Source organism: Fringilla coelebs, assembly GCF_963513975.1.
Source record: "Fringilla coelebs genome assembly, chromosome: 3".
Taxonomy (NCBI): domain Eukaryota; kingdom Metazoa; phylum Chordata; class Aves; order Passeriformes; family Fringillidae; genus Fringilla; species Fringilla coelebs.
The window spans coordinates 30,265,136-30,277,786 of NC_140030.1; the positions used below are offsets into that span (position 1 = coordinate 30,265,136).

Consider the following 12,651-nt stretch of genomic DNA (forward strand, 5'->3'; position numbering starts at 1 on the left):
GAAAATGAAGTGTTCTCCCTTTACAAACGTGGAGGGGCAGAGTCCTTAACTAGACCAGTTTTATCACAGCACTTCCTTCCCCTTCTGTTCTGAAGGTCAGAGGCAAACACAAACAAGGGGATCCCAGTTCATGTCCATGGAATTGTGAAAGGCTTCTCAGGATCCTTCTGGCCTTAAAAAGGTGGTAGCTGGAATTCTTTGGGGCATTTCTGCTCAGACAGACTTAATGCCTACTTGAATGATCTTGATTACCCTAAAAAACAATCCATGTATATAAATTCCTTTCCTCACAAGTCAGCACAGAAGGAGAAATACATCTTCCTTCTTCTCTGCTTCTTTAGGATGGAAAGAGTCTAATCTTTTTCCATAGGTACCAAGATCCCTAACTGCCACTCTATTTGATCCCAAGAACCAGCGCTGCCTGGAGAAAAAAATGGATGATGCATTGCCATGGTGAGCATTAGCAAAACAGAATACAAGACATTTTGTCTATGCTCTGTAACCCCTGAAAACATAATTTACAGTTATAAGACTTGAATAAAGTCCTGTAGCATTTTGATGCTCAAACTGTAGTCAGCCTCTTGCCTCGTAACATTTAATCAGCAATGCATTAAAGGCAGTGGATAATATGTACACTTTTAAACAGAAAATACATACAGAAGTTTTAGAGTGTTTTAGACCTGTAGGAAGTGTCACTTGTACCTGCATTATTTTTTAATTAATATTCTGCACAACTAACTTGCTGGGTACCACCATTTGACTTGAGCAGCAGAAAATCAGAAGAAGCTACTCAGGGAGAGCAGACACTTCTTTGGTAGAAGCTGGGAAAGATCTTAATAGTGAAATTTCTACTTGTTGGGCTCCAGCCCAGCAGTCTGACCTGCCTTAAGTTTACATTGCTTATCAAAGTAACATAAACAGTGAGAGACTTATGACAGAGAGCAAAGAGAGGAAACAGACATCTGGAAAGAAGTATCAGGACTGCCTTTGTTTCTGAGACCAGCAACAGGTGACTGCATTGTGCGGATTCGACCCAAAACTGGCCAGGAAACATCAAAGTTCAACTAAGACCAAACTTGCCATGCCTGGTGACCTTTTCACTGATGGCTTTGCTGATAAGGCAGTGCTCTGTGGTAAAGACACTGCTTTTCAGCTGTCCAGAGACGTTCCAGATGCTGAACCTAGCTGGGGGAGTCATCTTACTACAGCTGGTAACAGAGCTTTCAAACTGAGACCAAATTTGAGAGACCAAAGAGATCCCTCTCCCCAGATTAGTTGTAACAAATGAGTCAAGAGGAGGGAGAATTTAACAGGGACTAAAAGAAGTCTAAAGTGCAGCTTCCCTTGTATCCAAAAACTGTGGATACAGTTTCTTTAAGTTAAAACTTTTATTCAATGTACAGTGATTCCCAGCTGTACAGGACATGATATATGCTATCCATTGTTAAGTGCCTCCAACAAAGATGTTAATCTAAGCTAAAAGATACTGTGCAAATACTGCTATTAATCACAACCACGGTTCCTAAAAAAATAACCAGTAGGGTAAGAAAACATGGTTTTGAAATAATTTCTAGTAATTTCCTAAATGGAAAACAAAACCTAAAGCAAGCTTAAAGGAAACTTAAAATTTTGATGTTCCAAGGCTTTTTAGTTGTTACACTTTATTTTTTTTTCAATACTGGATGAATTTTTAAAAGTAGATAAGCTTTTCTGTGCAATCTGTCCGGAAAAGATAATGAATTTCTTAGCTTTCAATATGCACAATTGTTTTAAAGAGACACACCTGGCTGACTGCTGATAAACTGAGGTTGAAAAAACCAAAATTCATTAACCTAACAGAAGCCTAATCTGATGCATTTGCAACAAGCATAGTCTTGTAAACTAACATTGGATGGAAATTTCAACCAAAATTAACAAGCAATGAATAATTTTGCTTCATTCAAAGTGAAACAAAGATTTTTTAAATCTCAGACTCATGGTTTGAGCTCATCCTTAGTTTTTGTGGTGGTCCCCCCTGAAAGTGTATCCTTATCAAGGTTATCTTGCACATCTGCTGATGGATCATTTGAAGAATTCTCAGTGTTACACAAAACTTCCTCTATAACATCTGAGTGATTTCCACAGTCATTGTTCAGATTTTCATCATCTTTTTTGGAATAAGAAGCATCCTCCTTTCTGTCTGAATTATCATGAATTTCTTCTGATTTTGAAAGTTGACTGGTATCAGTGTCAGTGTTCTTTTCACTATTGTTCTGCCTAACAGCATCACAGTTTACTTCTTGTTCATCCTGATCATTTTCTTCCCCATTTTTTGTGAATTCTACCTTTCTTTCTTCAGTTATTTTACCAGCTGAGCTTCCACTTGCCGATGTATTCTTAGGCTCTTTTGGTTTCTTATGCTTAGAAATATGACTATTGGGAATAGAAACTGGAGATGCTGGCTTTTTATTTGCTTTGCTTCCCTCTGACTTCTGTTTTCTTGGGGGTCCCCAGATAAAATGCTCTGAGGGCGTATAATGTTGCTGGGCAAATCTCAGCAGTTTCCTCCTTTCTCTTCTGTCTCTAATGGTATACACAAAATATTCTAGAGCACTTTGCTTAATGTTGGGAATGGTGTCTTCCACAAGAGCTTCATGCAGAATAAATTTTACCAGGGGAGATTTGAAACTCTCATATCCAAGTTCACCAAGGCTTTTCAGAATTCGAGTGATTCTCAAGTAGTTATGTTGAGACCTTTGAAAGAAATAGGTAAAAAAAATTCTATTGAATCAGAAAAAAACCCCACTTTACAAATACAGAACTGGAACTGCAATTCCTCAGTCCTTTTTATCACTTCAGATATGTACTTCAGACTTCCTATATTTTCTCAAAGCTGCTGAAGCTTACTAGCACCTCCTCTGCTAGGATGTTGTGAGTGAAAAACAGTGTTTGTAAAAAGCACTGGGGGAGAGAGCTGAGAGCAAATAAAATCAAACATACTGATTTTCATTCCTTCGGCTGTATGAGAAGAGCAACAAAGCTGGTGAAGGGTCTGGAACCCTTAAGTCCTATGAGGAGCAGCTAAATGTAATGGGGTTCTTTATTCTGGAGCAACAAAGGCTCAGGGGAGACTTTACTGCTCTCTACAACTGCCTGAAAGGAGGCTGTGGCAAGGGGAGGTTGGTTTCTTGTCCAAGGCAACAAGTGATAGGACAAGGGGAAATAGCCTCAGGTTGCACCAAGTTGAGGTTCAGGTTGGAACTGAAGCAACTGATATAATTTGCTGAACATTGGGCCAAGGCTTTCCAAATCAGCATTTCAATTAAAAATAGTTAAATAAAAAGTATTTCATGTTTTGAGGAGAGAGGAAAATCTTCTTACTTAACTTTCATACAGGTGTGGAGAATTTAATCTTTCTCAAAAAGAAATGTAAATACAAAGATAAGCCACTTGTTTTTTCCCAAGTGAGAAGCAGCACTTTGGGATTGGGTGAAAACAAATTCAGTACGATGACAAATTAGTTTGGAGCTGGGATCTTCTTCAGCACCATCTTAAGTTGTATTTTCAAGGAATTCAATGATGTCAATCCTACTGGCAATGCGTGAGAAGAACAATCAAAAAAAGGGGGAGGAACATACAGAAAGAAGCATAAACCAGGCATCAACTATTTATTTTTCCCTTTTTTTTTTCCTGGCAGTCTTTGGAAAAAAAATCTTTGCTTCTTCTAGAAAACAAAAGGATAAAGAGATTCCATAGCAATTCTAGCAAGTGAAGTGCATGTCATTACTTACTCATTCAAATGCTGAAATCTTTCTTGCCAGTTAGCAGCTCGTGCTACATTTCCAGTTTTATCAATTAGTTTTATTCCAAAAAACTCCAACATCATTTTGTAAGCCAAAAGGAATCTTCTAATTGCTTCTTTTGTTTTCTTGAATTCCTAATGGACAAAGAATATGACCGAAATTCTTAGTGGCACTAAAGCAAGTACTTCTGCATCGTGTAAGACAACTCTCCATAACAAAAAGCAGTTATGTATTAAAATTACAGTGATGGCTTGTATTGAGCTCAATTTGCATTACCTCAATTTCATATGTAGTTAATTCTTTAGCATAGAAGTTCAGACCTTGTTCCCTTAGTGGAAAAAGCCTGTTAAAAGAAGAAGTGCATTATGGCTCAGTATAAGAACACTTAATCAAATTAATGCTTTGAAACAGAAATAGGTAATAATTGACCAACCACTGTATATAAGTGTGGTTATGTTCCAGTTTTTCATAGTCTCCTTTCCATTTATTTAGGACTTCTTCAATATAAACCCCTGCATAAAAATAATTTGAAAAACTGTTAGGTAGACATCAAAACCAGCACTCAGTTACATAAGTACCTGCATGTTAAAATAATGACAGAACACATACTTTAATTGTCTTTCATATCCTATGTGCAATAAGGTCTATTGCAGCCATAAATAATTTCATTTTAATTAAAAACTAATTGAGCTACTAAAACTTAATTTAAAAATGAGGTACTTATAAAATACCAATATAAACAAAACCAACTGACTTATACTGGGTTACCAAAAAGTGAAGGTATGTGACAGCAACCTATGTAAAATAAATCCAAGAATTCCCATGCTATAGATCCCTTTTATCACCCTGACTGGGAATTAACAAACTGCTCCCATAAAACACTGCACTGTGAATCACCTGTCATTGATTTTACAAGACAAAACTCTGGAGCTATCCATCTATCTATCTAATCTTCATAGAACAAAGCCTCAACTCTTAAGGAAATCTCCCATACCAGGGATCTCTACAGCTGCAAATACCATTATGACTGGGAAATCTTTCTAATTAATAGTGGCCAAGCACAACACTGAGACTGTGCTCATGAAATTCAGTCATGGGCCAGGGCACTTTTCCAGGTACTACACAGAAATACAAAGTACATAAAAGGATGGTCCTTGTTCCCAAAGCTGTACAGTATCTTTCCATGAGCGAGCACTGTGTTTGTCTGTTTCTATTCTGAAACCAACAACAGTTTCAGTACTGCTGCACAGCACCTCCCAAAGCCAAATAGCATAGGAGCAACCTAAAAATCCCAAAGCCCCATTTATATAGTCTCCTACTATACATTTAAGATGCCTCTTCACCCAGTGAAAATTTCCATTTGTGTCTCAATGGCAAAGGAGGACACATCTGATACTTTTATTTGAGAAGTGAAGAAAGCAGCTAGTCTAAGGGGTTGGTAAGTACATGGGGTTTCTAGTGTAGGAAAAGCTGGAATAGGACCTTGGAAAGAGGACCTTCACCATCACTGCATTGTATCCAGCCTATATTTCAAGTATTGGAAAACTTGCTACTCAGACCCAGAGCAGAGACAAACAGGCCAGCTCTGATCCAGAACCACAAGCTGAATCTGTAGATCATGGGACTAAACTTCAGATCTAGTATTGCACTAGAAATGTTCTGGGTTTTTTTAAACGACATTCTCCAGTATTTCAGTCTGTAACCTGGTAGCTAAGACTCCCTCCAAACACTCTCACAGATCCACAGACTTGGGTAAAGGTGGTGGTTACTCTTTTCCATTATCAATACAAATTCTGCACTGCCAGAATTCACAGCCAACAACATGTCATCCTCCATGACTTATCAGCTACCTTTGACATTACTAACTGCGGTTTTCTCCTAGAATACGAAGAGAAAAGTTATTCTTTACAAATTTTGGGAGGGAAGATCTCCTACAGCTTTCATGACTATCTCTTTTTATAGCTAATCCTCTTGAACCGCTCCTTCATTTTGGACTTTTAAAGGAGTTCTTCCCCACAACCTTTTCTGTCTTTTAGTTTCAGAACCATATGGTCCCCAGGTTCTCACAGACCTCACTGACCTTAGCTTTCTTTCTATATCTGTTCTCTGTGTCATGTCTCCCAAATCTGCTGCTTCTTTACTGGCAATTACCAGACCCACCTCTTCTTGCAGTCAGGCTAAAACTGGCTAAAAACATCTGCCTATGGGTATCTAGATAAAGCACAAGTTGGTTAAAGCAAAAGTCTTATCTTTTTTTCACAACCTGAGTTATCTTCTCACTTGCTAAGGGTATTACTGCTATCTTATCTATAAACAGTTCTCATCTTCAACTTTCCTCTGTGTACATTTTTACAACCTTCTGTGTAACATTCCTTTCCAACCAGCTTCCTAGCTGAACTCTCACACTTTGTATCTCAACTTTTTTTTCCTAACCTTGAAAAGTGCTTTCTTGTCATGCTTACACCTACTCTGAACATTGCTGAATACAGCTACCCTGAATGCTGGGAAGATCATCTTTCTAGACTGTTACTTTTTTATACTGACCAGTTTTTTTTGCTTCACATTCTTCCACTGTGAAACCCTGCTCTGTAACATCAAACAAAAACAATACAGCTTCACTTCCAAAGCCTTTGTGACCTGTCCCTCACTACCTTATCAGAACCCATTTGTTGCTATGAGACTGATCCTGCTTCCAACAGGATCCTGCCTCAGAGGCAGCCTACACATCTCACTCCTTCTGCACTCCAACATGCACTTCACTATTTCCTCCCAACCCGCTCTCATGCTGAGAGGATTCTTCAGCAAATACCTTTAAAGCAACCTTGTCACCGTTCTTTTAAAAATCAGAAAATCTTATTTTTGGCCTTCAGTTTGTCTTTTTTGCTACTGGCTAAGCTCTCATGTGCTGAGACTTCTGTCTATCACCCTAACCAAGACTGCTTTATTGCCTTCTGCTGCTTCCCCATCTGTCTGCTATCCTATTGTCTCTCATACGTCTACTGCAAACTCTCTAGAGTAGGGCTTGTCATCTTTCAGCTTCTCCTGTGTTTGTGCAGAATGCTGCATATGAGGTCCCTGCTCCGCTACCAGAACCACTAGGGACACTGAGAAATGGCTTTATTATTGGTATTACAATAATCTCACACAAGATTAAAGCACATTTTTTTCCCCTTACACAATTCTAGGGATATGACCCATAGATTGCTGCCACTCCTATTCAAACACCAAGTTGTGTTTGTGGAAGAATTTTATCTTTGTTTAATAAAAGGTACTGCCACAAACAGTGGTACTAACAATGCCTTGTACTACTTCAAGCTGATAATGTCTAAAAAAAGCACCACCTTCCTAGAGTGAAAGCCAACTCTGTTTTAAGCACAAACTGCTCTTGTGTTATCAATGTGCTACTCCAACATGGGAGGTTCAGGTTCTACAATATATTACTATACACCTTTCATTTGCCTCAATTATCACCACTGTTTCAATTTGCCACTATAATTAGAGGGCATTCTTTTGGTATCACCGTTTTTGTGGCAGATTACTCACCATCAGGTTTAAATGGGATTTTATTTTTGTAAAACCGGAGATTGCACAAGTCATTCTGATAGCGAAGATCTTTAAAGTTCTGCTAAAAGAAAAGAAATAGGACATTATCAGCCTACAAAAACCTACCAAGACTATCCAGGACAAAAAATTTCAGAGTTTTAGGAACCACAAAGTTCTACTCATGCACTTAAAGACTAAGTTTAAGGATCTGAAAATTCTTTCTGGCTGGTACCTTCTCCTACTGAGGCAGCAGCAAGCATAGCAGCACCCTCCCTTCAGTCTCAAGGAACTTGAGAGACAAAAAATCAGTAAGGTAAACTCTATGATCTTTTATCTTTGATATCCAAAGCACAAGCCTTTTCCTGGGCTCCTACCACAGTTCCCAGGCTTACACATATCACGTGCTTGCATGTTTGCCCGGGATGAAAAGACATTACTTCTCTCCCACTCGCATATGGTGTGCCTCAGCTTTTTGGTTTGTGTATCAGCTTTTTGGTTCTCATTTCTTGTACTTATTGTTTAACACAAAGGTTTAAGAATGTTATTTTACTGAAAAGGCAATTTTAAACCATAAAATGTTCTTACTGGATACTGGTGTCGGTACTTGTATAAATCTCTTGCTGCGTAGAAGCTTCTCTTTGGCTTGGCTGTCAGCTCAGTTCCATCACCATTCTGAAACAGTTGGAAAGCAGAAAATCATCATACACAAACCCCCCAAAATAGCAGACTTGTATAATATTAAAATAATTACTTTTCATTATGGATTTCAGCAATGTAAACAAATGTAAGCACACTTATTTGTCAAACACTGAAAATTTCCCTGCTCAATTCTTACACAACACACTTTAAACCTAAGTTAAAAAAATTAATCAAAAATACAAAAGCAAGACTATGAATTGTCCTTCCAATGAGGCTGAATTTGAGCTAACTCAACAGTCTGATTGGCATTTCCAAATGCAAGACTTCAAAGTAATCTGGCAGGTGCTAATACAAGATGAAATAAGTAACTGAACTTGAAAACACAGAGACACCACCAATTTTGAGGAGGAAATAATACTATTTCAAAAAAAAAAAGTCACGTACATAGACTTAATTGCTACTGTTGCACCCTATGGAAAATAGTTAATAAAAATATTTCATTCTACTCCTTGCAATACACATTTTATAGGTTAAAGTCAAGCTTAAAAGAGGAAGCTCTCTGGGACTGCACTGGGCATTTACCATTCTGATTGCCCATCCTATGGCTTATCGACTGTACACTAATGTCAAACAAGCAACTATGTTCCTTCCTCCTTTCACAAGACCAGCTTTGACCATACCTGCAGGCAAAACACACTTGCTTGAACAAGACACACCCCTTGACACTTGGTTTTCCGGCACAAGTATCACCATGTAACAAGCAGAAAAGGGAAAGACACTTAGGCTTACTTAATTTTGTTTGGTCTCTGAACCAAAACACGATATAACGAGCAACCTAAAAAAAGACCCAGCTGCTCCACCCTACATGGTATTCTAACTCAAATAAAATTATTGTCAAAAGGACACTTTATTTCTTTTAGTTCAGCTTACAAAGCTTTCTGAAGAAGAGAAACTCGCTCTGAAAATTCGTCACACCCACCGAGGAGTCACAATTCCATTGCCACACATGATCAAATATTCAGATTTTTATCCTGGTTAATGAAGAGGCCCCGCTAAATGCTCCATTTAATTTAAAACACAGCCTTCCCTAGAAACAGCAGCAGCGGGAATGTCAACGACACCAAGGCCTCGATTTTCTCCCAATAATGACAGGGGAGGGGTGGGCAGAGATAAAACCGGGCTCGTCCTTAGCGGAGCTGCAGTGCTGGGTTATCCCCAGCCGCTCCGGGCGCTGGCAGGTGCCGCCGCCGGCAGCAGCCCGGGCCGCGAGTGCCGCAGAGCAGCGGGAGCGGGGCTGCCCGGACCGCGGCTCGCCTCGGCTCGGCTCCGCCCGTCCCCGCTCGGCCGCCGGGCCCGCGGGCAGGGCAGGGCAGGGCAGGGCGAGGCGGGGCCGCGTCCGGCGCTGCCGGTACCTGCTCGGGGCTGGCGGCGTCCGCCTCTGCCCGCTCCGCGTCCTCCTGCGCTGGCGGGGCCGGCGGCGGCTCCCCGGGCCGGCAGTCGGCGGCGGGCGGCTCGGGCGGCTCTTCCCCGCCTCCCGCGGCGGAGCACACCCCCTCCTGCCGCCGCGGCTCCGCCGCCTCGGGCTCCGAGTCGGTCTCCCAGGTGGAGTCGCAGTCCTCCACCGTGGTGGGCTCCTTGAAGCTGACCCCGCTCAGCAGGCTGCCCATCGGCCCGGAGGCCGCGGAGGCCGAGGGCTGCGAGCGGCCGCGGGCTGCCTACGGCTGCGGCATGGCGGGGCGGGGCGGCGGCGGCCGGGGCTGCTCCCCCGCCCGGCCCCAGCCCACGGACACGCGCGGGGCGGAGCTGGAGGCTCCGGAATTTCCACAGAAACGCGCGCCCAGCCCTGGCGGCGGGCACCGGGCAGCACCCGGCCGCCGGCACCGCGGGGTCGGGCGGGGCGACTCAGGGCCCGCCCGCCGCCGCCCCGGCACCGGGCAGGCCGTGCTCGAGGGGGAGCGTCCCCTCCGAGGAGGCGCGACCCGCGGGCACTTCACTGCCCGGAGCGACCGCGAAGGCTTATGAGACAAGCATTGGGTGCGGGTGTTCGTCGGGAAGTGCGGGGGTGGCGGCTGCCCCAGAGCGGTGGTGTGGGGAGGAGATGCTTTGAGTGACAGAAGTGGTCGTGACACCTGCAGTGTGCAAACTCCGGCTGTCCACTAGACATGGGAACTGTTGACCCCAAAGAATGTACAGGTACTAGGGAAGACAGGAATGGAGGAGTAATACTGTGGTAACCAGCCAGTTTTGGTTGCTTTTAAAATTCCTGCGAGTTTGGGGATGAAACTGACATGATGTTGAAGGACCAGTTTGAAGGGGCAGTGACAGTGTATTTTGTATTTGGCTAGTATGTGCCCTTTGGACAGAAGCACTGCCAGGAGTGAAGACCTGATGAGTTGAGAGCTTAGCACATTGTTCCAGTGCCTACTCTCACGCTCATGTCTAAAAACATGTCCTAATTTCTAACCAGTGTTGGTAGGCTTCAGTTCCCACTCAGGGATTTCTGCCTTCTCCTTAAAGACAATTCTGGGATGTCTGGTGACCACTTCTAAAGATGTGGATTATCATCAAGTCATCTCACTGCTCTTCTTGGTAAACCAAACAGGTTGGGCTTCTTCAGCCTCTCGCCATAAATTCCCTTTCACATTCCCTCGCTCCAAGTTGTACCTTTTTTTGTCTGTTGTGTGTTGAATGTTTTAGCATCTGTTTCAAGTGCAGGTACCAACATTTTAATTGGATGTCTGGGTCATCAGTATAGACGTGATTTCATCTATACATTCTTGTTGCCCTAACCACTCTCTATAAACTGAAGGATCATTTTAAGTCAAGTTGCCACAGTGTCATGCTTAGATGCACTCACGTCACTCACACATAACCCTCCTTCAGGTTCATTTGAAGCATATTAGCTGCACCCACTGACACCAAACACAAGAAATTACTGAGATTGCCCTGGTTTGTCAGACCTTGTTTCAGGCAAGTGTATTTGCAGTAGCAGCTCACTTAGATACAGTCACAGCTGCATGGCTGACCCGTGAGCCTGCGCTACAGCTCACTCTACCCCTGCTGCCCATGCCCCTGCACCTGCCTTGGCCAAGACATTTCTCCTCCTCCTGTGCTCTTCATGAAGATCAACGAAGCCCACTCAGCCTTTCCAATATCCCTTAGTCACCATCATGCCAGCTGCTTCCCTCCTCAGGATCCAGCTATTCCCGCTCCCAAGATCAAAGCTAGTGGCCCAAGCCAAAAGATCCCCTCCACCCCCAGCCCTGTAGGTTTTCAAGGTCCACTGGAACTTTTTTGATATGTGATATTAAGGAATGTGTGTAGCATACAGGAAGGTCCAGTCTCATTTATGCCAGTGGACATCATTTTAATAAAGAATTAAAAATCCCCATCAAGCAGGAAGAAGAAAGGTTATAAGAGAGCAAGCAGTAGGACTAGATGCTAGGGCTGCAGTTGAGGGAACAGAGTATTTTATAACACTCATGCTTATGTATCACATTTTTGGAGAGTTCCCTGTTCTTTGACCTCATTTGGGCGAATGAGGTCATTCTTCCCTGCTTCCACAGTATCTCCTCCCATGTTCTTGGCATAGTTTTAAGGAACTTACTGAAGAAATTCTGATGTCTGGAACACATTTTTCTTGACTAGCTGCTGACCAGGTACTTCCACTGGCAAACATCTACAGGCTCGGTATAGACCAGTTCTGCTTCCTCTCCCGTACTACAGCTTTTGTCAAGGTTCCCTCACTGGAATTGTATTTATACTATGGACAGTGGAGCTTTAAAAGCATGCCTTGCATGAGCATCAAAAATCAGGGGAAGGTTTTGATGACATTTCAGTTTGCATGGAAGCTAATCCCACAAACTAAAGATCTTTCTGCAAGAAAGCTCAATTTCTTGTGCAAATAACTGCACTTTATTATAGAAAGCTCAGTTTTACCTGAAGAGCAAGGCTGTCAGCCAAGTCTCAAAGCTGTCGACCAAATCTCATAACAGAATTTTAAGTGGATTTTTAAAAGATCTGGATCTCAGAGCACGGATAAAAAGTGGAAGTCAAATGAGCTGGTGGAAGAACTCACCAAGCCATTCCCCATAATTTACCATCAGTCCTGGTTAACCAGGGAGGTCCCAGATGACTAGAGGTTAATTAATGTGATGCCCACCTACAAGATGGGTGTCTTGGGGTGATTTTACGATGAGTAGTCTATTCCCTTATCATCTTCTGTATGCCTAGAAATCGTTGTTGTAGCTTTAAGGTGGGCTGGCAGGAGGGGAGAGCCTTGGGACTCTTCCACAGGCTTTTTCAAAACTTCATTCCCCAGGCATCTCTGGTGCCATGCAGACTGTATCTTTTTTTTTTTTTTTTTTTTTTTTTTTTTGCTTAACTAGCTTGGGTTTTGTTAGCTTAGGCAAGCAGGGTTTTTTTACTTTCCCTGGTATTGGAGAGGCTGCTGCAGCAATCCTTGGGTGGCATTTTTTCCAAAGTGAACTGTATGGTTTGGTTTTGGTCTGAGACCCGAGAGAATGACCAGCGGGAGAAGAATTGGCTGGGGGCTGCTCCATCTCGGCCCCAGACCAGGAAAAAGCCGAGCCAGTGAAAAAAGGGAGGCCAAATCCACCTCCTTCACCTGCTCTGAATAGGGGACCAACACCAGAGATTCACCAGATTCCTATCTGTTTTGCTGGAG

At 42.7% G+C, this 12,651-nt stretch overlaps 1 protein-coding gene across 2 annotated transcripts; it reads right to left on the bottom strand.

Annotated features, from left to right (window-relative positions):
* Window positions 1-483: 483 nt before the first annotated feature.
* On the bottom strand, window positions 484-9,675 carry OGFRL1 (opioid growth factor receptor like 1). Of its 2 annotated transcripts, none has more exons than XM_084203045.1 (7): window positions 9,377-9,675; window positions 7,911-7,997; window positions 7,326-7,404; window positions 4,216-4,294; window positions 4,059-4,125; window positions 3,771-3,916; window positions 484-2,733 (listed from the first exon to the last, which is right to left on the bottom strand). In XM_084203045.1, the coding sequence occupies exons 1-7, from the start codon at window positions 9,629-9,631 to the stop codon at window positions 1,974-1,976; spliced, it is 1,473 nt and encodes a 490-aa protein (XP_084059171.1). In that variant the 5' UTR covers window positions 9,632-9,675; the 3' UTR covers window positions 484-1,973. The 2 variants fall into 2 exon arrangements, with proteins under 2 accessions (XP_084059171.1, XP_084059170.1); XM_084203044.1 differs by having other exon boundaries at window positions 7,326-7,407.
* Between the last annotated feature and the right edge of the window lie 2,976 nt (window positions 9,676-12,651).

Bases quoted from the DNA above. Each gene is read 5' to 3' on its own strand.
- OGFRL1 (XM_084203044.1), bottom strand. From the start codon at position 9,631: ATGGGCAGCCTGCTGAGCGGGGTCAGCTTCAAGGAGCCCACCACGGTG. The intron at 4,126-4,215 runs GTTGGTCAATTA...TTCTTTTAACAG, and splicing joins AACCACACTTATATACAGTG to GCTTTTTCCACTAAGGGAAC. The intron at 2,734-3,770 runs GTAAGTAATGAC...TTTCTTTCAAAG, and splicing joins AGATTTCAGCATTTGAATGA to GTCTCAACATAACTACTTGA.